This window comes from Pipistrellus hanaki, assembly GCF_964339955.1.
Source record: "Pipistrellus hanaki genome assembly, chromosome: 2".
NCBI lineage: Eukaryota > Metazoa > Chordata > Mammalia > Chiroptera > Vespertilionidae > Pipistrellus > Pipistrellus hanaki.
In genome coordinates this window covers 180,862,860-180,890,764 of record NC_140504.1, presented here as the reverse complement: position 1 = coordinate 180,890,764, position 27,905 = coordinate 180,862,860, and the positions used below count along the sequence as shown (strand labels likewise).

At 58.9% G+C, this 27,905-nt stretch overlaps 1 protein-coding gene across 2 annotated transcripts; it reads left to right on the top strand.

The window, feature by feature from the left end:
* Positions 1-27,889, top strand: NHSL3 (NHS like 3). Of its 2 annotated transcripts, none has more exons than XM_084873054.1 (7): positions 1-366; positions 21,900-22,070; positions 22,149-22,204; positions 22,479-22,602; positions 23,183-23,299; positions 23,401-25,950; positions 26,302-27,889. In XM_084873054.1, exons 1-7 carry the CDS (start codon positions 144-146, stop codon positions 26,322-26,324), a joined length of 3,264 nt encoding a protein of 1,087 aa, XP_084729180.1. In that variant the 5' UTR covers positions 1-143; the 3' UTR covers positions 26,325-27,889. The 2 variants fall into 2 exon arrangements, with proteins under 2 accessions (XP_084729180.1, XP_084729181.1); XM_084873055.1 differs by lacking the exon at positions 1-366 and adding an exon at positions 10,355-10,525.
* Positions 27,890-27,905: the final 16 nt, after the last annotated feature.

The window sequence follows — 27,905 nt, the reverse complement described above, 5'->3', positions numbered from 1 at the left end:
CCGCGCCCCGCCCGCCGCCCCGCCCGCCGCCGCCGCTCCAGCCGCCGGCCTCGCCGCCCAAACTTTTCTCCGGTCTCCCGCCGCCCGCGCCCCCGCCCCGCATGGGCGCCCGGCCGCCGGGGGCCTGACGCCGCCCGCGCCCCATGGCGGCCCGCGCGCCCCCCGCCGCACCTGCGGCCGAGGAGCCGGGCGGCCCCGGCAGCCCCCCGCGCCGCAGGAAGCCGCGCTCCGGCCTGCGCCGCGCCTTCAGCTGGCTGCGGGGCAAGCGGCGCAAGAAGAAGGCGGCGGGGGCCGAGGGCGCCGAGCCCGCCCCCCGGGCCAAGAAGGCGGACGACAAGGCCAGGAGGGCCAAGGGCAAAGGCCGAGGTAAGGCGCCGGGCGCCGGGGCTGCGCGCCCGCCAGCGCCCGGGGGGCAGCGGGGGGTCCCCGCGGGGGGCCGGGGCTGCTGGAGGCGCCGATGCCGGGGCAGGGAGGGCCCGGGGCTCAGCCCAGGCAGCCCCGTTCTGGGCCCCCCGCCCCAGCATTTCCCGCCCCCGGCCCTGCCCCGCGTTGGGGGGTCGCGGGGAGGACCCTCTGCTGGGGCGGGGTCCCTGGCTGAATCACCAAGTGCAGGCAGTCCGCTCCTGGGGGTGAGGCACCCCCCATCCCCCAGGCGCACCCGGGTCCTGCCCTCTGCTGAGTCAGGGGGTCAGAGATTGACGCTGGCCTGGGGCCAGTGGGAGAGGCGAGCGGCCCTGTGGCTTCGGTGGGGGGGTCCCTCTGGGTCTGGAACATCAACTACACCCACAAAGTGTGCCAGCGGGCTCGGCGGGTCTGGGTTCCCGGCCCCACAGAGGGACCCATCACGGAGCATATGCTTTATGTGACTTCTTAAAAGCCAGCAGTGTTAGCTTTTCCCACCTGGGCCCTCTCACCGCTCACCTGTGCCAAACCACAAACATTGACCTTCCGGGTGGTGAGCTGTGGGATGTGCTCTTATAGACGGGGAAACTGTGGCCCAAGTTTACCGACAGAGAGGCTGCCCCTGGGCTGGGTGGGCACCGCGTCCTGCCTCTGGGCTCCCTCCGGCCTGCCCCATCCCAGCGGGGGGTGGGGGTCACTTTTCTGTTGTCCACTTGCTTGGCTCTTCCCCCATGTGTCCCTCGTGTGAGGGAGAGGACATGAGTCTCTGGAAGAGGGTGGGGCTCCCTTGGGGCTGGCCATGCTGGGAAGTCCACCTTCACCCCGGTGTGGCCGCTGCGCCCGCCGGGAGGTGAGGAAATGGCGGAGTGTGCGGCCCATCCCATTTGCCCGTGTTTACTCTCCCCGTGTCCTTTAACCATCGCCCCGGAGGAGAGCTAAAGGACGCGTTCGGGATCAGGAAGAGGGTGAAAAGCCTCTTGTGTGCTTGCATCCGGCCTGATCTTCCTTTTGGACGAGGGCCCTGCTCCCCTGCAGCGCAGCCACAAACAGAAGTCAGGGTGCTGGGGCTAGGGTGGCGGGGCTGGCTTCTGAGGGAGGGTTTGGGGTGTGTGTGTGTGTGTGCTCTGCAGTCTCAACAGGACCTGGGGTTTGTCCCAGGCCTGCCCCACTGGGATTCCATCCGAAGTCATCCCTGCCTCACTCAAGAGTCGTGGATCAGAAGTGCAACAGGATGGATTGTGGTCAGGCTATCAGGGTTGGAGAGGGGACCCTTTTCAGGGAGCCCAGCCTGGGGGCAAAAGCTGGGAAAGCTGACCTGTAGGTCCCTCCTCCAACGGCCTGGGTTAGAGGTCACTGGGTCGGAGGCCAGGCCTCCCCTGCCTGGTGTTTTGGCATCAGGTGGCACTGGGCTTTCCTGGCAGCAGGTCAGCCCGATGTGAGCCCACGTGCAGGACACGCCTCCCCCGCCCCCGGCTGTTGTGTCCGCAGGTCCGGGGGTGGCCCCAGGTACCCCTGGTGGAAGTCCTGCTCCTTTTTGCTCCAGCCTCCCATTATTCCAATTGTTTCCTTGCCACCTGCCTGGCTCTCCTTCTTGTCTGTTTATGAAGAGAAATAAATCTGATCTCTCTAATCTCCTCTGGCACGGCTGGTCCGGAAGGGGAAACCCAAAGAAGGCTTAACTCTTTCTGGGGGGAAATATCCCAAAGGAGAGGAGGAGGAGGGATACCCAGAAAATTCCTGGGGGCTTGGCTTCTGCTGGGAAAGACATGATCTCCCTTATCGCATTCTTTCCACCAGGGACCCAGAGATGCAGGTCTCGGCTCCCTTACTCCGAGTCCTCTCCCGGAAAATGGACACACTGGGTTTGCAGTAGAGTGTTGAGCACCTGTCTTCCAGAATCCTCTTACTTCCCTCACTGGCCTGCACACATTTCTAAAGGAAAGAGAGGAAATCTGACATTTATTGATTATTCTGAATGTGCCTGGAGGCCTATAGCCATGATCTCATTTGAACCCATTTGCAGATGAAAAAAATTGAGGCTCAGGGACAGTGAGGGCTTGAACCAGTGATTTTTCAACCTGTGTGTCGCAAGAGTTTTTAAAAACATGCAATAATACCTGACTGTGTAGTCAGAGCACTGACCTCTTTTCCTTTAGACCGTCAAATAAAAACATGACAACAGCCCTGGCCGGTGTGGCTCTACTGGGGTTGGTTGGGTGCTGTCCTGTGCACAGACGGGTTGCTGGTTCTACTCCTGGTCTCCTGGTCAGTGGGAGAGGTGGAGGGTGGGGTTCTATTCCTGGTGGAGCCCTGGGGCAGATGCCTGAGTTTCGAGCTCCTTGTGGTGGGGGGAGGGTGGACGTGGCTCTCACATCAGTGTTTCTTTCTCCCACTCCTTGCTCTCTCTTTAATTTTTTAAAAAATATGTTTTTATTGCCGAAACCAGTTTGGCTCAGTGGTAGAGCGTCGGTCTGCGGACTGAAAGGTCCCAGGTTCGATTCCGGTCAGGGGCATGTACATTGGTCGTGGGCACATCCCCAGTGGGGGGTGTGCAGGAGGCAGCTGGCCGATGTTTCTCTCTCATCGATGTTTCTAGCTCTCTGTCCCTCTCCCTTCCTCTCTGTAAAAAATCAATAAAATATATTTAAATATATATGTATATATTTTTTTATTGATGTTTTTACAGAGAGGAAGGGAAAGGGATAGAGAGTTAGAAACATCGATGAGAGAGAAACATTGATCAGCTGCCTCCTGCACACTCCCTACTGGGGATGTGCCCCCAACCAATGCACATGCCTTTGACCGGAATCGAACCCGGGACCCTTGAGTCTGCAGGCCGACGCTCTATCCACAGAGCCAAACCGGTTTAGGCCTTGCTCTCTCTTTAAAAATCAATAGAAATATTAAATTCTCTCTCTCTCTCTCTCTCTCTTTCACACACACAAACGGCCAACCCAATAGTCGTCTCATGTGAATGAGTCAGAATTACACTTAATGTTTTGTCCGATCAGCAAAACCTATAATATACTTTTTGGTGTGCCGCAGAATTTTAGTAATTAGTTTGTGTACCATGAGATGAACAAGGCTGAAAATTGCCAGCCTAATCTGGGATTTGAACTCAAATCATCTGTCTCCCAAACTGGTACTGTTTGCATAACACTCCCAAGGACATGGACCAGTGGTTAAGGCTTAAAGATCTTCTCACCCAACCCATTCTATAGGTGGGGAAAGGCCCAGAGAGAAGTGAGGGAACGTGACAGAGTGGGAAGAGCATCAGAGTCAGGAAATGAGCGTTCCAGTTCTGGCTCAGCTGCTAGCAAGTCCCGTGACGGGCAACTTCTCTGTGTCCTCACCGATTCCATTGCTGCCACAGGAAAGAGAGGGGACATTTGCCTTGATGGGTCTGTGACCTTTTTGTCTCCAAGATTCTCCCAAGAGACGCTATGAAGATTATATAAAAGTGAAGTCACCATAAAAATGCAAGGGATTGCTATTATAATTTTTAAAATATATTCTATTGATTTTTTACAGAGAGGAAGGGAGAGGGATAGAGAGTTAGAAACATCGATGAGAGAGAAACATCAATCAGCTGCCTCCTGCACACACACACACACACACACACACGCACACACACCCCTCAGGGATGTGCTCGTAACCAAGGTACATGCCCTTGACTGGAATCGAACCTGGGACCCTTCAGTCCGCAGGCCGACGCTCTATCCACTTAGCCAAGCCGGTTTCGACAGCTATTATAATTTTTATAAGTTTAATCACCTGTGATCTAGGATAGCGGTTGCCAACCTTTTGGACCTCCGGGACCACCAGCGGTCTGCGGATCACCTGTTGGTGACCGCTGCTCTAGGACACAGTCCGGAGGGAATGAGCTCTGAGGCCTGTTTGGACAACTCTGCTGCCTTTCGTTCTGCCCCCCTCGGGCCATGAGACCAGGAGACACAGGCAGGTTATTAACTACCCCCGCAAGCCTCAGTTTCCTTATCTGCAAAATAGAGATAATAAACCCTGGCTTTTCCGGGCTGTTTCAGGGACCCAGCTAGATAACAGACGTGCACGTGCTTTGTGAGCTGTGCACGTGGTCCAGACAGGGGCAGGGTTCTGTGGTTGTGATGCTGAGGACGTGGCATTAGCTAAGTGCATCCCGATCCATGTTTGGAAAACAACTAAACTCACTTGGTCACACCTCACATACCCGTGGTGCTGAGGATTAGTGAGGGGGGACCTGCAGGAGGGGGGACCCGCAGAAGCGGAGTCTTACCTTTGTCCCGGATGCAGGCGTAAGAAAAGGTAAACAAACAGGAATCCATATTTTCCAGAAATGTCATCTGATCGCGAGACAAGCGGGGGAGGAAGTGTTCCTGGGCCAGATGCCTGGACGGGAGCCCGTCCATCAGGGCAGGCTCTCCGGAGGAGGCGAGCAGGGTGTGGACGGGCAGGGTGCTGGCTGATTGGAAGAGAAGGAACATGAAGGTTCTGTGTGCCAGACTGTGGCCAGGCATTTTCAGGAGTGTGTTCCCTGTCCTCAAAACAACCTGGGAGATAGGCATGCATCACCATTTCCAGGAGAGGATATGGACCCAGAGGGGGAAAGTAAGTTGATCAAGGTCACGTGGCCTCATTCATTTGAAAAGACATATTCTTGGCGAGACAGTGTTAAGCCTTGTTCAGGGCGATGTGACTATCTGGGCCAAGACAGGCCACGACCCCCGTGTGGCAGGGATGTTCACAGCAGGGCAGTGACAGAAGCACTCCGTCTGCTACCAGGTGCCACACTCCTAACGGAGCACTGCGAGGTTGGGTGTGGGTCTGGCTCTGCAGAGGAGTTGCAGAGTCTGTAGAGTCTTAGACAGGACCAGCCTTGGGGACAAGAATGTGCCCCCCTCCTGAAGGTTTCTGCTGGGGAATGGCAGTGGCTGGGGGTGGGAGTGAGAAGGGCTTCTGTACGGATAGTGAGAATTCTGGAGCCATCCTGCCGGGCCCAGCGGATTTAGCCGAGGCACCTTGGCCACTCATTCAGGGAGAACTGCCCTGGGCGTGGGGTTGTGGAGAGATCCTGAGGTTGATTCTGCTCTGCTGTGTGACCTGGGGTAAGTCCTGCCTCGCGCTAGTCCAGACAGGCCCTGTCTTGAGAAAGATAGGTTTTATAGCCTCTGAGATCCTTTCTAGTTTTAGAAGTCTGTGAGTTTGAGAATGGGCTGAAGGAGCAAGAGGGTAGGTGCTGGGGATGTGGGGGTGAGAACTAGGTCCAGGAAAGGAGAGCCTACCTTTGGTCATGGACAGGTCATGGGGACCCAGGGGCTTGGTTGCCGTTGAAAGGAGGATGAGGAGAGTGCAGTGTCATAAAGCCACGTCTCCCTGTTGAGGAAGGGGTCTGTGTATCATCCGCCGGGGGAGTGACTTCCCCAGAGGAGTCTGGGTTCACCGCCCCCAGGCCCCTGTGAAGGGATGGGCATTGTCTGACTTGGGTCCAGACGGGAGATGGAGCTCACTGGTGTATTTCACAAATACTTATTAGCTATTTAATATAATGTATTAGTATAAGTACCCACCGTGTGCCACTGTCTTGGGATGAATGAGAGACAAGGTCCCCGTCCTCAGAGTTTGAGAGGAGCAGGAACCTGGGCCAAGGAGGCGGCTAAGGGTAAAAAATGTGACAAAAGAAGGAGCATAATGGTCCCAGAGAGACACCAGAGATGGCTTCTCTGAGGAGGTGACACATGAACTAAAATCGAAGGATGAGGAGAAGCTGGGTTTGCAGCGCTGGAATGAGGCAAGGCACCTGCTGGGGCCTGGGGCCGGCTGGCTGCCTGGGTCCCGTGGGGCACAGACACCACCATACCGCACTGTTCTGTACACCCTGAGGGCAGGGCCTGGGCTGACTGTCTTTTCCCTCTGCTTAGCACAGGGCCTGGCACTAAGTGGCTTTGGGTGATAGGTGGGTGACCTGATAGGGGCCCCCAGTGTACGGGCACCTCTGGATCCTAGACGCTCAGAATGGATGGCGTGAGATGTCACAGGGAGCCCTCACAGCACATGGAGGTGGGCAGCTGAGGCCCACACCTGTCAGCTTTTCCCGCCTGCTCAGCCTTCAAATGGAAAATCCCATGCCAGGGAGGTGCCTCTAGCAGGGGTGGAATGAGATGAGCAGGAAGCTGAGACTAAGAAGGCTGCCATCCCCACCCCTAGCTCCGACACCTTCTGATACCTTCCGGTTCCAGCTGCCTCTCCCTCCTTGTGGGGGCCCTGAATCTGCATCCACGGCACACATCCCAGCATTCTCCTGGAAATCCCCTCAGCCAGGGGCCCCTCCCCCAACTATGCTGGTCCGCTGGTCCCCGAAGCTGGATGGCTAATCCTGCGGCCAGAAAAGTCCGCGCTCTGTTTTCAGCAGAGGGCTGCGAGGGAGCCCCCCTCACCACCTGCCCCTGGGAAATCCCCCTCTCCCCAAACCCTGAGAGCCGCCTCAGCTGCTCCGGGCCTGTCACATGCTGCTGAGACTCATGAGAAGAGGCATTGTCTATTATGTGGGCCACCGTGAACGTGGTGGTGGGGGGAGCAGGTATACGCACCTCACCTCCCATACAGACCCCAGGGCCACCTCTAGCCCTTGGGCTGACTCGGGGAAGGAAGCAGGTGGAAACGTTCCTTGGGCAGGAGGGGGGCATCTCTGTCCACCTTCCCAGTGATTACACCCCTCTTCGGTTCACTGTCTGCTGCACTCACAGGGTGCCTGGCCCTGTGTTTGGCAAGGTGTGCTGTAGAATCTTAGTAATTAGTTTATGCGTGCCATGAGATGAAAAAGGTTGAAACCTCAAATCTGCTGGCAAAATGCATGACTTCCAGGAGGCTGCCGGTGGGGTCTGTTCCAGATAGAGCTTCCTGGGTGTTTAGGACGCCCTCTCCTCCATGCCTTTAGCCAGTGAGGCCTCCAGCACCGTTTCCCAAGAGGCTCAGGAGGCACTCAGGCTCAGCGTTGTGTTTCCAGGAGTTCTGGTGCATTTGCCAACCTTACTACCTACTTCTGCCCACCAGTCCCGCCCAAGCTCTCCCAGGCCCATGGCGATGCAGTCCTCTCCCCTCTAGGATCCCGGAGCAAGCACAGCCGCTGTAGCCTCAGTACGTAAGACCGGGAGAGTGCCCTGGGCTCCCCTGCCCACCCTCTTCACCTCCACCAGAGCTTAAGCGCCATCATCACCACCTCCACCCGTACGCAAGTCCAACCATCCGCACCTCTCCCAGTTTCTGTTCAACATGTATGGCATACCTGACTGTGTCCACTGGGCCTGGGGTTACTAAGAGACACGGGGCCATCCCTGCCCTTGGGAAATTTGCTTTCTGGTGGAGACAGCTGCTGGGGAGTCCGAGCTGTGACCAGGTCTCTGTCAGTGGCAGCACGGATGCCCGTGGGAGTAGGGCAGCAGGGAAACCTTCACGGAGGAGTGAACTATGGAGCGGGCCTTACAGGGACTCTCCCGGGCAAAGGTGGAAGAGGAAGGAGAGCGTGTGAAGGTCTGGGGGTGTGTACTGGGGAGTGGCAAGCAGTTCTGTGCAGCTGAAATGAGAGCGGTGTGGCTGGAGATGAGGTTCAACTGGTGGGCAGGGCAGCCCCTGCATGGCCTCCTGTCCTCAATTCATGCTGAGGGATTTGAATGTTACCCTTTAAAAAAAAAAAAAAAATATATATATATATATATATATATATATATATATATATATATATATATATAAAATTGATTTTTTACAGAGAAGAAGGGAGAATAGAGAGTTAGAAACATCGATGAGAGAGAAACATGGATCAGCTGCTCCTGCACACCCCCTACTGGGGATGTGCCTGCAACCAAGGTACATGCCCTTGACTGGAATTCTGATCTGGGACCTTTCAGTCCGCAGGCTGATGCTCTATCTACTGAGCCAAACCGGTTAGGGCATATATATATTTTATTGATTTTTTACAGAGGGTAAGGGAGAGGGATTTATTGGGTATGTGCCCACAACCAAGGTACATGCCCTTGACTGGAATGGAACCTGGGACCCTTGAGTCTACAGGCTGACACGCTATACACTGAGCCAAACCGGTTAGGGCTTGTACATTACCCTTCAGTGTTCTTTCTGCTCCCCTACACCACCTTTCCCCTGATGGGCCTCTGTTTCCCCATCTGTAAATTAATGGAATTGGGCTAGGAGATCTCTGACACGAGGACCCTCTTCTCTGTACAGAGCAGGGAGCCTTGTGCGTACACTTGGTATATAGCGTGTGCTCGATGAGTATTTTCTGGATGGAGGAATAAAATACAGCTCCTCAGAGATCGCACTGTCGGCAGCCTCAGACCCTCAGCAAGAGATGGGCATCAGAGAGCGGGGGAGAACAGCTTTGCCTGTCCCACTTTGCAGAGACAGGGTGTTCTGGAGCCAGTGGGTTAGCGGCAGCGTGGTGTGGTGGAGGGGTTTGCCCAGCTGGCAGACGGGATGAGCCCTGTAGAGATTAGAACTGAGGGCTCTGGACGCGCAGCCCAGCATTCTCCCTGCTGCACCACGCTGCCCCTCGCTGGAGAGACGGAGCAGTGATAGTAAAGCAGAGGAATTTCCCAGACTGTGGGGCTCTGGGAAGGTCCCTGGGCACAAGGGTGCTCATGAGGACACAGAGACGGGGGCAGCCTGGCAGCCAGGAAGGCTTTCCGAAGAGGTGAGGTTTGGCCTGGAGTTGAAAAACAAAGACTTGTATAAAGGGAGGGGCACATATCTCCACAGATGCACAGACATGGCTGGTTTTATATATGTCTATCGACTATACTCTCCATGACTTAAATTTGCACACACAAATGTAGATATGGGCATAGGTTCAATAAACAGAATTGTACAATCATACCTATACCCAAAAGCACATGCAATTACACAATTTGTATTGTAGATAAACAAAGTTACACTTACATGCACACAGGCAGGTTCTTACCCACTTGAATGCATAAAACCAGTGTTATCCAGCCACCTTGAGCAAGACATAGGCAGATACATAGTTACATAGGCAGTCACAGTTACATAGACAGATACACAAACATACACATCCAGACGTTTGAAAACAGACTAAATGATATGGATATGGGCACACAGTTACACACAGATGATTACATAAAGAGGAAACCATATATTCAGGGTGACAGATGTATACACAGGTACACAACTAGATAGCCACATTCGAGCACAGTTACAAACGCCCAATTACATGCCCTTCTTCCAGGTGATACAGGGGCACAGATAAACTGAGGGATGGTAGCATGGGGCAGAGGGCATTGGAGTCAGTTCGGATCTGAATCCTAGCTCTGTAGTTTAATGCTGTTTAACTTTGGACTAGTCAGTTGACTTCATGGAACTTGGATTTCCCCATCTGTAAAATGGAGATGATAAAAGCACCTACCTTAGATCATTGTTTTGTGGATGAATGAAGTCATGCAGGAAAGCGGTTACCCAGTGCCTGTACACGCTACACAAAAGGGCGCCACTATTATTTGGAACACCATTATTACAGAAATACGGTCAGATTGATACATTTTACACCTCCGGCACAGAGGCAGGAGATACACACACAGACACGTGACATTGTAGTGTTTAGGGGGCCTTCGCAGGAGGAGGGCTCCAGAACCCGCCGGTCTGGATCCTGGGGCCCGCTTATCTCCATTCCGCCGCCGTCCTCAGGTCCGCGGCCCCTGGGCTGGGAGGGCAAGCTACCTGCTGGCCTCACCTGGCCGGGCCCTGCCTTTCCGGGGAGCGTTCAGGGCGGGGCGGCTCAGCTGGTCTCCCAGGTCCTGGGGGCGGGGCCTGTGGGGCGCGCGCCAGGCCCCGCCCCCCGCCCGCCCGCCCCGGCCCGGCCATTGGCCGCGGGGCCCGGGGGCGTGGCCGCGCCGGGGCTGGGGGCGCCCGCAGTGGCCGCCGCGAGTCTCTGCCTGCCTCCCGGGGCTGCGGGCCCGGCGGCCCGGCTGGTTGGGCTGCGCTCGGGCTCCCGCGCCGGCTCCTGCGCCCGCCATGGGCAACTCGCACCACAAGAGGAAGGCCCCCAGCGGCCCGCGGGCCCGCAGCTTCTGGCGGTTCGGGCGGTCGGCGAAGCGGCCCGCAGGTAGGGGCTGGGGTGGGGGCGGGGCAGCGGGGGAGGGTCTCCCTGCCGCTGCGGCGCCACCGCTGCTGCCCCCGCCCGGGGCCGGGCGCGCGGGAGTGAGTGTGTGTGTGTGTGTGTGTGGCCGGGCATTCCCCGCATAGACCCCGCTCCTCACATGCACACACAGACACATGCAACACCTACGGGCAGGCACATGTACATGTCCACAATGTACAGCCACACACAACACTCAGATGTACGGACATACAGACCCAAGATCACATACACATTTACACCCACACCATCGCTGTAGGACGCACAGACACACATATACCTATGCCAGTGATTTACACAGTCACACGAACCACATCACATCACAGATTCAGACACACAGCCGTGTGCACACACATTAGTCATGTAGGTACAGTGGTCCAACGGGTTAGGTACACAGATGTACCCACAGGTACAGAACTGCACAACCAGCCAGACTCACAGCCAGGGTGAAAGACAGACCCTAAGGAATGTGTGTACACACACACACACACACACACACACACACACACTTGTTTCGCAGGCCTTAGCCCCCAACAGGCTGAAAGTTTGCAGGAGGGAGGGGAGACAAAGGTGCAGGGGAGAAGCAGGAAGCCAGGGGCTGGAGCTCGGGGCCACCTCCGTCTGGCGCCATCAGGAGTCAGACTGGTTCTGGTTCTCTGGGCTCCCTCCCACCCCCGCTCGCTCCGCCGCAGCCTGCCAGGCCCTGCGCCGCCCCCCGGCCCCCCCCGCGGTCCCTGTGGTCGCTGCCGCATCTCCCCCTTTCAGCGCAGCCACCCAGCTGGAACACAGCCTTCGCGGCGTGCTGCGGGATCCCTCCGCGGGTCACATTCCAGCCTCCGAGCGGGGGAGGGGGGGAGAATGGGGAGGACTTCCCACCCAGAGCTGGGAGAGGGGATTCCTGGCCTCCCCCAGCGGGTAGGCAGTCCAGGGTACCCCTCAGAATCCCCAGGGGTGCTGGAGGAGGGACTGCCGAGGGTACCGAGTTCCCCCACCTGGTGAATCCAGGGTGGGATTCAAACCCCTCCCTAGCCCTCCCCAGGAAGATAAAGGGTCTCCAGCAGAGGAAGGTATCAGCTGGTCTTTGGCAGTGAGAGGATCACGGAAGAGATGGGGTGCCCCCCCCCCCCTCTTTTGCTGTGATGGGGAAATCCACCCATGGCTTCCCAGGATGGCCCACATTCCTAGAAAATTCTGAATGAGATGATCTCATTCCTTTGGGCCGGGAATTTGGGGGTCTGGGTTCTCCGTGTGGCTCTGGCATGGGCTCCCGTGACCTTGAGCAGGTTGCTTTCTGTTCTCTGGACCTCCCTGACTCCAGTGGCGGGGTGTCTTCCTTTGAAATTAGGCGGGGGTGGGGGGGGTGGGGAGCTTAGCTTAGGTGACTCCTTGAGACCCTTACAGGGTGGTTAGCCGTTTCATGGATAAAGAGTCTGAGGTTTAGAGAGGGTGGGCTTCTCCGAGTTCATTTGAAGATGAATCCTGATAACCAGAATAACAGCAGGAAAAGGGTTACGTCCTGGTAGGCTCTCTAAGGATTCCCCAGGTGTGCTGAGGAGAGACTCCAGGCCTTTCCAATAGACCCCCTGTGCCAGCCGTGCCGGAGCCGGGCTCTGCCCACCTGCCTCCTCTGAGGGCTGCAGTGAGGGGGTGGGGCCGGGCTGGGGCTCTCCATCTGCCCCCCCCCCCCCATGGCCACTGTAAACGGGTGGTTTCCTGAGAACCAACTGTGGGCCCAGCCTTGTGACCATTCGTGGGGGGAGGAGAGATTAGGAGGGCTGAGTTTACAGTCTCCCGCCCGCTGGCCCTGAAGGGAGAGGCCAGGGGCTTTTAGCAGCCCTTGTGCTCGCTGAGTTCCTGCTGCAGCTCAGAAGCCAGCCGGGCTTCAAGGTGTACAAAACAAATGCACTGTCAAGGCAACCCAGAGATAAGCGTGGAGGCTGGGGCAGACACTAGGTCAGTGGTCGGCAAACTGCGGCTCGAGAGCCACAGGCGGCTCGAGAGCCGCGGTTTGCCGCTCTGTTGACTAATGAGTCAGTTTTAGAAACTAGGGAGAGGGTCTTAATCTGGTCTTGGAAGGAGCTGCAAGTTTGGAATTAGTCCTGACTTGTCGATTAAATGAGAGACATTTCATCTCTGGGGTGCGGTTGTGAGCAAAGGCATGGAGTGGAGCCTGAGCATGGAGGCCGGAGAGAAAAAGCAGTGGAGGCCCCCGCCTGGGAGAAGTTCCGTTGTGAATGCAAACGTCAGCCCTTTGGGTTTACTTGTGCCGAGGATTCCAAGGCCTCCCTAGCCTCAGCCTCTGCTACCCCAGGCCCAGGGATGGAACTGGGACCCGAGCACTTATCAGTTGGTCAGTCTGAGAGAGGATGCGGGAGAGGAGGGAAGGAAGCAGAGAGGGCTGGCGCCGAAAGGCCAGCGGAGGTGTTGGAGCAGGGAGGAGCCCGGGAAAGTGATGTGCGAGGAAGGTGGCTCTGGGTGCGGGCAGGTGCAAGGCAGGACAGGTTGGCGGGTGGGGTGGGGAGAGTGGGAGCTCCGAGAAGCCGGGAGGCTGTTGCAGTAATCCAGGGGAGAGGCGAGGAGGTGCGGGTGAGGAGGGAAGGGTGGGGGCTGTGGGAGCAGAGCGGAGTGGCAGCTGCAGAGACACCGGGGAGGAGGCGACAGAGTGCTAGGACCTGGGATCAGTCAGACATTGGGAGTGAGGGCCAGAGAGGGCTGGAAGGCTGTGCTTGATGCTGCTTGGTGGGAGGATGGTGACAGATAATGCAGAGGTGAACCTGAGGCCCCGTGCTAAACTCCTTATATCAATTCACCTGTCTCCCCGCAGCCTTACATGCTAGAAGTTACTATTCTCCCATTTTACAGATGAGGAAGATGGAGCTCAGAGAAGTGACATCAGCTCTCAAGCCACTTAGCAGGGAGGTAGCTGAATCCTGATTCAAACCCAACCCTGTCACATCCCAAAGCCTGTACAATCTGGTTTGAGATCGATGGGTTTCCTCTTAGGATCGAGGGGTCCGCTTGTCCTCTGGGTAAAGAAAGCCTGACGTCCTGCAGGGTTTGGACCCCAAAGAACACAAGTGGAGAAAGCCCTGGAAGGGAGGAGAGGAGGTGAAGGATGTCTAGTCCTTGGGGCTCCGAGGGGGGCAGGTGGAAAGTGGGAGGGAAAACTGAGACTCCAGGAAGGGTTCCTTCCATGGATCAAAGGCCTTGGACGAGGAGAAGAGGGAGGTGAGGATGGAGGAGAGGCGTCCGTGCTGCTGGGATGGTCCGGCCCAGCCCTCCTCACCCCCAGACCGCTGGCCGTTGGTCCCGGGCAGTTTGGGGGTCGGTGGAGGAATGGAATTGAGGGTCCAGGGAGCTCCCCCTTTCCCGCTGCCCTCCGTTCCCAGCGCGTTGTTCGGCCCGGCTTCCCCTTGGACCTCCTCTTGGTAGGGCTTCTCATTCCCGCCTCGTAGACGAGGAGATTGAGGGATGACCAAGGCTCTGGTGGAGTCAGACTGCCTGAAATTCTCTTCATCCCCGCCCCTGCCTCTGGACCTCGGGCACCAGGGCCTTCGGTAGACCCCACAGCTCCCTTCCAGGGGAGGGGAGGGACTTAGGACTCGCTGGACGTCTGGACTTGCCTGTGGGAGCCCTGGCTTCCCTCTCTGGGCTGAGGGGTCTGAGAGAAGCTGAACCCCTTGTTGCCCTGGGTGCCGCCTCAGAGTGAGGGACTGCCGCCTTCCTTGTAGGAACAGAGCTGTACATACTGCGGGCTCTTTAGAGAGTTTTTCTCCCACCCTCCGCCTCACAGATGAAGAAACCGAGCCCAGAAAACGGCAGTGCCCGGCTCAGGACCGGGCTACAGCTGCGGGGCAGTGAGAGTTCAAACCCAGAACTCCTGACTAACTCCCAGAGCAGGGGGACCTCTGGTCTGGGCTCCGATTCCCTTCCCTCCCAAACCGGGCATCAGGGCTGCCAGAAAGGGCCCCCTCACCGAGGAGCAGATAGGGAGCTTGTGTTAAGTGTCCCTTATCAGACCTTATCTTAATGGTCCTTAACTCCACTTGAGATTTCCAGAGAGGTCTGGAAGTGGGTGGGAGAGGAGGCCTCTGGGGGCACGGGAACACGACCTGTCTTCCGGTCAGAGGGCTCACATCCTGGCTCTGGGGTTGCTGGCTTTGTGACCTTGGGCCAGTCACTGACCCTCGGGGCGTGCCCCTGTATGATGAGGGAGATGGAGCGGGACCTGTGGGTCTCAGTTCACTGGCACTCTATTAACTGTAAGTGGAAAGGCAGAGGAGCCTGAGAGGGCCCTTGACTCCATACTCTGAGAGGCAGAGGCTCCCTGGACTGACATTTTGTGTTTACACTTGGTTGCGTGGCTTTCACTTTCCCAGGCGCCATGGGAAGTGGGTTAGACCCAGTTTACAGATGAGCAGACTGAGGCCTGGAATCCGGGGAGACGGATTCACTGTCCACGGCCTGGAATCCAGCTCTCAGGACCCCCAGCAGTTTCTCCTCCTGACGTCACGATGCCTGAACGTAGGCCTCTCCAGCGTTTATATGGGGATAGTCATGCCTTGAAGCAACAAAGGAAAGGGCTTTGGAAAGTCAGAATTGCTCCTGGCCCAAAGAGATGATTATATCATTGTTGGGAGCAGATACTGACCTGGAAACTCGTTATGAAATTTATTAATATTATTGTAGCTAATTCCTGCCTGCGCTGCGGCCGTTCCCCTAGGCGGCTGTGGGATGGGACCGCACTCTCCCCGTGGGGGCACGCCCTGCCCCCCAATATTTACCGTAGAACCGGCCTGTCAGCTCTGCCCCAGCTGGGTGGGGCTTCCCGCTGAGGGAGGGAAGGCGGGGGATTCCCCTTCTGCAGAGCTCCCTCTCTCTGGGTAGGGACCCAGGCTGGGGCCCCGACCCAGCTCCCTTAGACTCGGGACGGGACGGCTAAGGCCTTTGGAGCGAGACCCAGGCTGGAATGTGAGCTGGGCACTTCCTGGTTGGGTGACCTTGAGCGAGTCACTTTCCCTGGTGCCGTGTCTTGCTCACTTGTAAAAAGGGAGTGTCGCAGGTACCTTCCAGGACTCTTATTAGGTGTGCAACACTGGGAGAGAACGTGTTTTGAGAATTGTAAAAGTGCCTCCACCTGACACGTTTTGTTACGTTCGTTTCCTTTTGTCTTGCCCCTCAGAGCACAAAACCTACATGTGCTTTGAGTTCTGTGCCCATGGGAAGGCCCGCCCCGTGGGCCTTGGTTTGTCCACCCGTACAGCCAGGGCTTGAGACTTGGAGCTTCTCGACATCCTGGCTCCCGGGCTGGCCAGCGGCACCGTCAGGATGTGGAGGGAGGGAGGGCGGTGGAAGGGGGACAAGGTCAGGCCGCGGAGGGTTCCAGCGCCTGAGCGAGGCCACCTGGGCAGCTGTGCCCGCCCCCCTCATTCCTCTCCCCTGAGTCAGCCCGCTGGGCTGTGGGTGTGCCGTCGCCCCCGCCCCTGGCTCTGGAATGGGGCAGGTTGAGGCCTCACCGCGGAGGATGTTGCCAGGACAGTGAGTACACATGCGCACAGCGTTCGCGTGGCCTTGAGGGCTGGGCCTTCCTCCCCCACTCCTTCCTGTCTGTCTCCAGGACCAGGAAAGCCCCGGAGTGGCGGGGGCACACACCCACCTTCACGCACACAGCCAGCTGGCAGGGCCCTGTGAGTCTGCCTGCACCCAGCTCGTGTACAGAGGACACGGACTCGGGTGGCTTCCGTGTGCTTTGTGGAGCTAGTCCTGAGAGCACCCACCTGTGGGACTGGCCCCAGTGGACACTGTGGAGGTGTGTGCCCGCCTTCCTCTGCCGGCAGACCGGATCAGAGCTCCAGGATTTGCATGTCTGCTTCCGGGTGTGCCCTGTGTGGAGGGGGGCGGTGGGGGGGGTGTGGCCAGGAGCAAGGTGTCTTCTCACAGCCCGGAAGCCTCCCTCCTCCAAGCAGGTGGAGGGTGAAGCGGGGCTTAGGCTGTGCTTCTGGACTCCTGGAGCAGAAGGTCCTAGAACACGGACTTTTACGTGTACGTGTGCCCTTGGCAGAGGTCCTTCCACTCTCTGGGCCTGGATTTCTTCATGAGGTACCAGTCCCTCCCCTGAGATCCAGGGTGCCGAGCCCCTCCCCTGGCGAGCCACAGGTGTGTGGACCTGTGTCTGGGGTGGCTCGGAGAGGCCTCCGGCGCTGGCCATGCTGTGGGCGGGTGAAGGGAGGGCTGTTGCTGGGCAACCAGGCGTTATCAAGAGCCAGAGCCTTGGATCTGGCTGGGGAATTTGCAGCTATGGCCCTGACTCGCAGCCTTGGGGCCTGGGACCTTGAGGAACCGAAGGGCCTCATCCGTGACTGAGTAGGAGCTCCGCCTTTGCTTTCCCTGGTTGGGAGGAAGCTGGGGGTGACTGTCCTGCGTGGTTCCAGACTCGGTATTGGAGCCTCACAGGTGCAGGGTCAGCTACCAGGAGGGGACCTGCCCCAGAGGACTGGTGTGGTAGTAAGATCCATGAGGGCAGACTGTTTGCCTCTGCCCACACCTGGCACGGTGCCTGGCATGAATTTGCCACCCTGCGAGTGTTGGCCTTCTGCTCTTTTCTGGTCAAGTGGGACTGATAAGAGGGGTGGATGGGTCTGGCCTCAGAGAGAGGGAAGAGGGAAGAGGGAAGGATATGGTCAAGAAACCTCACCTGTATGGTGATGGGTCCCTCAGCCCTTCTGCAGAGGGGACATAGGTTTGTAGCGGACACAGCGGACAGAGCATGGCTTTTGAATTCAGGTTGTTCCTGAAGGCAGAAGCTGCCCTGCCCTCTCCGGCCTCCATTTCGTCATCTGTAAAATGGGGTTGTTAGATTTCAGTGATTGGTGCATCTATACTACCCAGCTCCACAGAAGTTTTGTTTTCCAGAGAGCAAGGGCTCAACCATCTGCTGAGTGCTCTCCCAGGGGTGGGGCAGCAAAGGGGGAGGGGCTCCAGGAGGGTCTTGAATCGAATCCTTAAGTCCCTTGGGACTCAGAGAGAAGGATGCTGTGGGAGGGGCACGTCTTCAGGCAGGGGTAGGGGTGGGGAGGGGAGGGCAGCACTTTGTAGCTCACAGACTTCCTCTTCTGCACCTTTTGGAGTTGCTAGGGGGATGGATCTCTCTTAGCAGGGTCATTCCCCAGCTTAGCCTCCATGTTTACTGCCCAGCCTTTACTGTTATTGACCAGCCTCCCGGGCTCTGAATAAAATTCAGGCTCTGCCAAGGCCTGTCTATGGGGCCCTACCACATCTGGCTCCTGCCCTCTTCGCACCTCCTCCATTCGCTCACCATGTCCCAGCCACCCCTGCTCTGCTCTGGGAATCCCCCCACTCCTGCCTCAAGGGCTTTATAGTTGCCGATGGATGCCCCTGTCTAGAGGGCTCTGTACTTTGCTGGCTGGCTCCTTCTCTCTCTGCCTTTTTTTTTTTTTTTTTTTTTAGCGAAGTTGAGTCTTAATCTTTTATTTTGTGTAAATAGATTGGCAGGACACTGCACACAGACTGGGAAATTTTCTTCACAGTCACAATTTCTAGGCTTCGATACTTTTCTCCAACACAGCTGAGTGTGTGTAATTCAGGTTTAGGATTTGGTGCCCGCCTCCATCCTTCTCCTACTTCAGTCTCAGTCCCAAAGGTCTTTCCTTAGGGAAGCACTCCTTGATGCCCTCTGAAGGTATCCCCTTCCTGCCACAGTCCTCAGTCCCCACTCTCTAAAATTATGTTAGCCGAATCTGGTTTGGCTCAGTGGATAGAGGGTCGGTCTGCGGACTGAAGGGTCCCAGGTTCGATTCCGGTCAAGGGCATGTACCTTGTTTGCAGGCACATCCCCGGTCGGGGGTATGCAGGAGGCAGCTGGTCGATGTTTCTCATCGATGTTTCTAACTTTCTATCCCTCTCCCTTCTCTGTAAAAAATCAATAAAAATATATTCAAAAAAATAAAATAAAATTATGTTGTTAGTTTACCTCATTCTTGTATTCATCAGTTCATCAAATATTCATTGAGCTTACAGTATGTACCAGACACGAATTTAGGCACTGAGGATATACTGGTGAACAGAATAATGCTTCCCACTAGGTATACCCCCAGGACTAGCTTAATAAGTAGTTGCTGATCTAATGAATGGATACAATAATTTTATAAGGAGGAGTTATTGGCCTTGTTTCTCTATGAGGTCATGGCTTGTGTGTGATGGAGCTGGATTTGAACCTGGACCCGATTTCCCTCAAAGTGCTGCTGTCCTTACTGCCTTCACCTGTGAGCTGTTTTTTTTTTTTTTTTTTAATTGATTTTTTACAGAGAGGAAGGGAGAGGGATAGAGAGCCAGAAACATCGATGAGAGAGAGACATCGATCAGCTGCCTCCTGCACACTCCCTACTAGGTATGTGCCCGCAACCAAGGTACATGCCCTTGACCGGAATCGAACCTGGGACCCTTGAGTACGCAGGCTGATGCTCTATCCACTGAGCCAGACCAGTTAGGGCTATGAGCTGTTTCTTGGTTAATTCCGTTCTCCCTGCCTGGTGATCCAGCAGAGTCACTGAGTCCCAGCGGGAGGCCGATGGGAAGAGTCTGCGCTGAAGGCCTGCTTTGCTGTGTGACCTTAGAGAGTTCACAGTGCGGCTCTGGGCTGCTGATGTCACATTGCCAAAGTGGGAAGGAAGCCCTTTGGAAAGTGTGGGGCTGCACATACACGTGAGGGTTACACCAGCAAAGTGATGCCACTGTGGGCACCTCCGGCCTCCCAGTTCAGTGTCCCAGGCTGGCTCCACCTCTGCAGGGACCTCCGTCCGTGGCCCTGCCCTCGCCTCGGGTGTCACCCCGCAGGCATTCCTGGTCTGCCTGGCTGCTCCATGCTCTGAGCTCCTGCCCTCGGGAATTGCCCTCACCAGCCGGGAGGGCCTGGCGTGGGCACCATGCCAGGTCTAGTCTAGTGCCTCTTCTACCTGCCATCTGGCAGCTGGAGCCCTGCCCTAGCTTTGGCTCCTGACTGTTTAGAAAAGACTTGGGGACAGGGTTTCTGGCCTGCCCCTTGGATGGAGTATCGTCAGCCCGCCTAGTCATACTGCCCACCAGAGCTGAGCACCCACAGGCTGAGAGTCTGGGAGGGTTCCTGCCCCTGATTCCACCGGGGGGCGTGGCCAGCAGAGGGGCGGGGCCAGCGGCGAAGGTGGGAGGAGGACCTGCGAGCAGCCCCGCCCCCTCGCCTCGGCCCGGACCGGCGCCCCGCAGCTGGGCGGACTGGCGGCCGCATCCCTCAGTGCTAGGCTGTCCCTGCGTTCTGGAGGGTCGGGGTGGGGACGTCTGAGTGGCCCGCAGTCATGGTGGTGTTCCTGGGCCGCCACCTCCCGGCGCTCCTCGGGCTCTTTAAGAAGAAGGGTGAGTGGGTGTGGCTGGGGGTGGGGTGGGGGGAGAGAACGGCTACCCCACAACTCCGTTTGCCAGACCCTGATGTAGTAGAATGGGGGGGATCAGGGCTGGGGAGCGGTGATCGGTGGGGGAGGGGGCCAGGAATGAGGCCAGGCCCCCCTGTCCAGCCTTTGTCCGGCCGCTGTGCTGCTGCCTTTGTCTGGGCTCTGCTCGTGTGTGGGAGGATGGGTCCAGGTGTCTAACCTTGAAGCCTGCAGCCCTAGGGCAAGGCAGCCTCCCTGCCAGGGGACCAGGCTTTCCCGGGTCCATCCAGCACCTCAGTTCCAAGAGGAGGGGCACCCCCTCCTGGGTCCTGGGTCTGGGAGGAAGGAATGTGGGGAGCCGAGTCGAGGGGGGAACTACTGCTGGAAGTTGGGGAGCATGACCAGTGGAATTCTGCGTAGAGGCTGGGGGTGAAGTTTTGGAAGGAGGGACCAGTGCCCACTTCCTTGTCCTAGAAGCTGGGCTTTCAGGCCTGGATTAGGACATGGAGACCAGAGTTTGTTGGACTGGTTTTTTGGGGGGGAAGAGGGGGCCTGAGGACCCCCAGGTTGAGTGTGACCCACGAATCCCTACTGGGAACCTGGTGTTTAGTCCTGGAGTTCAGTCCGACTGTGATTTGCTGGGTGACCTTAAACAAGACCTTTTCTCTTGTTTTCCGATTTATAAAGTCGGGATGGGATTAGGCAGAAGGATGAGTGAGAGACCTAGCTCTGACGTGGGGGGATTCCTGTGGATTCCCAGGAGCTGACCTTGGAGATGGGCTGGGGCCGGAGGAACAGGCAGGTGCTTGAACTAAGGACCCTGGTCTCTGGGCGTGGCCCGGGAAAGGGCTTGTTTTGTTCCTGTCCTTCTCCAGGGTGCTGCCAGGGTCACATGGCCCTCCCAGCGCTTTTGCTTGTGCTGTGGGTTCCATTTAAAGGGGGCCGGAGCTGCAAAGTGCTGACACAGCCCCCCCATTCCCAGGATTAGGTGACAACTTCCCAATGGGCGGGGCCTGTAACAGGATCGTTTGTAACGGATCTCTGGCTCCTCGGTGGGGGCAGGGCTCCGGGAGGGGGGGATACCCAGGACTGTTCTCCCAAGAGAGGCTGGAGCTTTCCTTTCTGGGGGTGTAGAGGCCCGGGCCCCTCTTCTCCCTCACCCTGCTTATCCTCCCACTAACGGACAGCCGCATGGGTGAGTAGGGGACCCAGGAGGCCATATCCCTGGTTTGTCCCTCTTGGTGATCTGGTTATGACTCCTGCCAGCCCCCATCTCTTCCTAGTGTCCCAGGGTCCCTTCTGCCTGGACCTGGGCCAGGATGTGTATGAAAAGGGTGTTTTTGTTTTTTTCTCCCTGTAAAGTAGAGCTTGAGGTCTGGAGATCAGAGAAGTGTATTTGCCATGGGCTGTATGCCTACTCAGTGTCTTGCAGCCCTGAGTGACATGAGGATACACAGTTACATGCATGTTTGGGTGTTGTTTGTATATGTATAGAATGGGGTCTGCGGGTGTTGTATGTATACTCGGGGGCTGGGTGTGCTCTGTGGGGCCCCTGTGTGCCATGTGTGTACACAGATTTGTACTTGGGTGCTTTGTATGCATATGGAAGCCGGTGGGTGTTCTGTGCATACACAGTGGGCCTGTGTACCTTGGTGTGGTGCCCTGGGGGCTCTTTCTGAGGTGTGGGTACTCGGATCCGTGTGTGCTCGGAGGTAGTTTGTATATGCTCACGGGGCGGTGTGTGTACTGACTCCATGCTCCAGGATGGTGGGTTGTGCCTGGATTGGCAGAAGAGGGCGTTGCATGTATGTGCAGGGGCCCCGTGCCGTCCGGGCACTGTGAGTGCCCTTGTCTGGTGCCTGTGCATCCTGAGGACCCAGGTGCCTTTGGGCCTCACTGCTCTCCCTCTGCCATCCCCGCAGGCTCAGCCAAGGCTGAGAGCGACAAGCGTCTGAGTGTGGGGCCCGGCCAGGGGCCAGGGGGCGCAGGGGACGAGCACCAGGACAACGTCTTCTTCCCCAGCGGACGGCCGCCTCACCTGGAGGAGCTGCACACTCAGGCCCAGGAGGGGCTCCGCTCCCTGCAGCACCAAGGTAACTGCCCTCCCCGCCGGTGCTCCCCTCCGCCCCCCCTGGGAGGCCTCGCCCAACACACTCTCCGGTCTCTTCCAGAAAAGCAGAGACTGAACAAGGGTGGCTGGGACCATGGCGACACCCAGAGCCTCCAGGTGAGCCCTGCCCCAGCTCAGTCTGACTCTGCTCTTCCCTCCCTGCTTGACTCCGGCAAGTACGTCTCTGAGCCCTTTGGGATCTCAGTTTCCTGCCTGTGTCATGAAGGGCTGGAGTAGGTGACCCCAGGGGGCTGGTCCAGCTGCTGTCTGCTCAGGGCGAGGTGGTGCTGGGGACAAGCTGAGTCAGAAGGGGGAGCGCTGAAGAGGCAGCGGTCAGCCCCCCCCCCGGCCTCTGCGGTGGTCTCGGCCTGACCTCCTTTCCCCTCCACAGTCCTCCCGGACGGGGCCGGACGACGACACCATCTCCTTCTGCAGCCAGACCACATCCTACACGGCCGAGAGCTCCACGGCCGAGGATGCTCTCTCCATCCGCACCGAGATGATCCAGCGCAAAGGTGTCCGCCCCCCAGCAGGGATGCTTGGCTGGGAGGGGGGATGGGCGCCACCTGGGTCCCCACGCCTGCAGCCTGCCCCTCGCCTCCCTGTCTACCGCTCCTCAGGGCTCCGTGGTTCAGTGACCTCAGAAACACAGTGCCCGCGTGCTCCGGGAGAGTCGTGAGGCACAGTGACTGCAGAGCGGGACGGCTGAGGGGTGGGAACCCTGGGTTTGGGCCTGATGATGCTACTTAACACCTGTGTGACCCTGGGCCAGCCCTTCACCTCTCTGAGCTTCCGCTTGATAGTCTATAAAAAGCAGGACTGGAGTACTTACGTTATTGGGGCGAATGCCAAGCATTCGGTGTGCTAACACTTCCTAAGTGTTTGCTAAATGGAAATTATCATTATTGACCTAGTAAATGTTAAGGCCTTCCAGAAAAGCGGCATCTAACTTTGTTTAACTAGCTTTGCCCATGTCTCCTTGACTATGGAAGTCTTTTTGCACAGAGTTCTTACTAAACATTCTACAAAAGGCCTGCTCTGCGGAGTGTCCCGAGGCCTGCCCTAACGGTCTCTCTCCCCTGCCCTGGCCCCCAGGCTCCACCTTCCGACCTCATGACTCATTCCCCAAATCGTCCGGCAAGTCGGGGCGGAGGCGGCGGGAGCGGCGGAGCACGGTGCTGGGGCTGCCGCAGCACGTGCAGAAGGAACTCGGTGAGCCCCGGCCGAGGGGGGCAGAGGAGGGGGACGGGAAGCCCTGGCCAGCCCTCCCCTTCCTTCCCCCGCTGACTCCCCGGTCCTTCCTGTCCATCCAGGCCTGCGGAACGAGCGCGAGGCACCGGGGACCCCCCGGCCTCCGGGCCCCCGGGATGCCGTGCGCATCCCCACGGTGGACGGCCGCCCCGCGCGCCTGGCCTCGGGGGCCGGCGCCCGCGTGTCGCTGCAGGCGCTGGAGGCGGAGGCGGAGGCCGGGGCCAAGGCGGAGGCCATGCTGCAGCGCCACATCGAGCGCTTCTACCGGGACGACACCTTCGTGGGCCGGTCCACGGGGGCTCAGCCGCCGCCCATCCCCCGGCCCATGTCCCTCGCGGTGCCCGGACTGACCGGAGGGGCGGGGCCCCTGGAGCCCCTGAGCCCGGCCATGTCCATCTCGCCCCAGGCCACCTACCTGTCCAAGCTGATCCCGCACGCCGTGCTGCCGCCCACGGTGGACGTGGTGGCGCTGGGCCGCTGCAGCCTGCGCACGCTGAGCCGCTGCAGCCTGCTGTCCGCCAGCCCGGCCTCCGTGCGCTCGCTGGGCCGCTTCTCCTCCGCCTCCAGCCCGCCGCCCCGCAGCCGCCACGCCTCCTCCTCCAGCGACACCTGGAGCCACTCCCAGTCCTCCGACACCATCGTGTCCGACGGCTCCACGCTGTCCTCCAAGGGGGGCTCCGGGGGCCGGCCGGAGGGCTCCGTGGCCAGCAGCGGCGTGGCCCCCCCTCCCCAGGGCGGCAGCGGGCGCGGCTCGCCCAGCGGGGGCAGCACGGCCGAGGCCTCGGACACGCTCAGTATCCGGAGCGGCGGGCAGATGTCCAGCCGGAGCGTGTCCCTGCGGAAGCTGAAGCGGGCCCCGCCGCCTCCCCGCCGGACCTACTCGCTCCGCCAGCGGGGCTCGGCGGCCCCCGATGGGCCCCTGGGCTTGCCCCCCAAGCCAGAGCGCAAGCAGCAGCCGCAGGCGCCCCGGCCGCCCACCACCGGCGGGCCCGAGGGGACTGGGGCGGCGCCCTGTCCGTCCAGCTCGGCCGGCAGCTGGGTGCCCGGCCTGTCTCCAGGCGGCTCCCGCCGCCTCCCACGCTCCCCGGAACGGACGCTCTCCCCCTCCAGCGGATACTCTAGCCAAAGTGGTACCCCCACCCTCCCTCCCAAGGGTCTAGCGGGGGCCCCTGCTTCCCCGGGCAAGGTCCAGCCCCCCAAACCCGAGCGTGTCACGTCCCTCCGCTCTCCTGGGGCCTCTGTCTCCTCCTCCCTCACCTCTCTGTGCTCCTCCTTCTCGGACCCGGCCCCCTCAGACCGGCCTGGTCCCCAGATAGCGACCACCCTTGGTGACAGGTTTGTCATACCGCCTCACCCCAAGGTGCTGGCCCCCTTCTCCCCGCCTCCCTCCAAGTCCAAGAGCCCTAGCCAAGCTGTCCCTGCCCCAGCTGCCCCTGCTCCGGTCCCTGGGCCCGTCTCTGCCGCCGATGTCCGCCCTGAGCCCTCTTCCACCCCCCAGGCATCTCTGACTCCAGCTCAGGAGTCTCCTGTTGCCTCCAAAGAGCAGTCCCCCCCACCCTCCCCGCCCCCATCTTACCATCCACCCCCTCCACCCACTAAGAGAGTAGAGGTGGTTGAGGAGGCCCCACCCGCCCCAGAGACTGAGGAGCCCCTCCAAGATCCCAACTGGCCCCCACCCCCACCTCCCGCACCCGAGGAGCAGGACCTGTCCATGGCGGACTTCCCCCCGCCAGAGGAGGCCTTCTTCTCTGTGGCCGGCCCTGAGCCCGAAGGCCCCTCAGAACCCCCAGCCCTTGCCAACTCCCTGGCTGATCCACCCTCAGCTGCTGTCTCTCCTCAGAGGCAGCCCCTTGGTACCCCAGATCCCCCAGCCCCGCCAGCGCCCCCTGCCGGCTCTGCCACAGGGCTGGCCCAGCTCCCGCGGAAGGAGCCAGTGGGCTGCAGCAAGGGCAACGGGGTTCCCAAGGAGGATGCCGGGGCGCCCCTGGTCACGCCCTCCCTCCTGCAGATGGTTCGACTGCGTTCTGTGGGTGCTCCCACGGTGGCTCCAACCCCAGCCGTGGGGCCATCAGCCCCCCAGAAGCCACTACGAAGGGCCTTGTCCGGGCGGGCCAGCCCGGCCCCCGCCCCTTCCCCAGGGCTCCATGCTGCCGTCCGACTCAAGGCCTCCAGCCTGGCTGCCAGTGAGAGGCCTGCGAACGCCCAGCCCAATGGGCCGCCCGAGGCGGAGCCGCGGTCTCCCCAGTCCCCTGCCTCCACGGCCAGCTTTATCTTCTCCAAGGGCGCCAAGAAGCTGCAGCTGGAGCGGCCCGTGTCCCCCGAGAAGCAGGCCGACCTCCAGCGGAATCTGGTGGCGGAACTCCGGAGCATCTCGGAGCAGCGGCCGCCCCAGGCCTCGAAGAAGCCACCCAAGGCTCCCCCGCCCGTGGCCCGCAAGCCCTCTGTGGGCGTGCCCTCGCCCACGTCCCCCAGCTTTCCGCGGGCCGAGCCCCTTGCCGCTCTCCCGAGCAACGGGCTCCCCCCTGTGGAGGGCAGGACTAAGGGGGAGCCGGCCGAGAACGGAGGCGTGCAGCTGGCGGGCGTCGAGGAGAAGCTGGGGCCGCCCGGCCCAGGTACAGTGGGCAGTGGGGGGCGTGGTGCATTGCTGCTGAGGGGGCTCAACATCCGGATTGCTCTTGGGTCTCCAAGGCTTTAGGACGCGGGGTGCCTGGGGAGGGTGAACTGAGCTACAGTGTGTGGGGCTTTGGAGCCAGAACTACTAAAGTTTGAATTTCAACTTGGCCATTTCATCTACCCATCCTAGCCTTGAGCTCCTCACTGTGGAGCGTGGGCAGTGTCAGAATGTTTGTAAAGCATTAAGCACGGTGCCCCTAGCATGTTCAGTAACCGAGGTTGGGGGATGAGGTAAGAATGTGCCTTGGGTTTTGTCCAGGCCCCTTGCTGACTCTCCCCTTTCCCCACAGACCCACAGAAAGAGCTGCTCTAACCACCGGGCGCCTCCCTGGCACTGCTGACCCATCCCAGGAATACAATCTCAGGGACCTGAGCGGCTCCGAGGATGAGAGGATACGGCAGACGCTTCACCTAACAGAGAGGATGCCTGCAGCCTTAACCTCCACGGCCTTCAACACTTATGCAAGCCTGGTGTTGACCCTGCCCTCCAAGTCATCCAGCTCTCCTGCCTTCTCCCGAACGGAGCCACCTCTGGCGGCTGCCACGTCAGTCGTGGCCTTAGCCTCATCTCGAAGGAGGTAGCTGGTGGGAGCGGGTGGCTGTGCCCCATGCTGGCCCAGAGGCCAGAGTGGGAGCAGAACACCTCACTTGAGTTTTTTTTTGTTTTCTTTTTTAAATGTCCAAATCATGCACATACTGTAGTCCAGAATCAAAGCACTTTTGAAAAGAGACTGCACGGCCATCCTCCAGGGCCCCTGAAGCCACATTCCCAGGGCCTGTTTACATGGCGGCAGCATCAGTCATAGCCAGCCCTTAGCTGGGACCATCCTCTTCCTCCCATCCAGTTTGCTCCTTTTCTGAGTTCTTGGAGGTGGGCACGTCATTGCATTCCCCCCAGGCTGGAGGCAGGAGTGAGGCTGTGGAGTTCCAAAGCACAAAAGGTGCAGCAAGGGTTAGCCTTCCTGTGCCTCAACTTACCACCAACCACCCTCCTGCCTTCCAGCGATGCTAGGTGCTCCGTGCAGGGGACAGTGCGAGCCTGCCAGGGCCCAAATGGGCGGGGAGAGAAAGAACCAGAGAGGAGGTCCTCGGGCTCTCCTGAGAGAGAACAGAATGGGGAGTCATCTCGGGGACCCTGGCTTCTGTTCCTGTTTTACCTGGTGAGGCTGGGGTGGGCAGGCACAGCATTGCAGACAGGAGCCCACGGGCTGTGTCCCTTGCAGCTGGTCAGTACTGCAGAGGGGATGCAGGGAGGGCCTGGCAGGGGGAGACTTATTTGGGCAGAGGGCCCGGTCCCAGCCCTACAGATTGCATTTTCTGGCCTTTCTTTCCTCGCCTGGGTTCATGTCCTCTCTGCAGTGGCTTTCAGCCCAGGTGGTTCCACTGGGGGGAGCTGATGCCGAGTGACAAGGACGGGAAGCCAAAGGTGCATTCTATTCCAGGCTCTTCCCTCGCCAATAGAGGGGGCACTCAGTGCTCCACGGGGGCAGGCTGGGTGACTGCCCCCAGACATCAGTGTCTGCTACTGATCTCCTCCAGGAACTTTAAGGACCTTCCTGTTTTCAGCCTGTGCCACCTATCTAGGGTGGCTGGCTCCCCCCACCCCCACCCCCACCCCCCCAGCCCCTATGGCTCCAGTGACCCAGGCTTGAGTCTGGCAAGGAACCTTGCCATTAGCTGTTTTTCTTCCACCAAGGAGAGCTTGACCAGAATAAGAGCTGAGAAACGGGATGGGGTACGAGACCCAGGCTCCTCTGGCCCTCACTCACTGCTCCCTCCCTGGAGCTACAACCCAATGTTCTTCCCTTGCCCTTTGGGTAGCGAGCTGCTGCTAGGGACGCATTGTGCCTGCCCAGTGAGTTGGGGAAAGATGGTCAACATCGCTCTGCTCAGC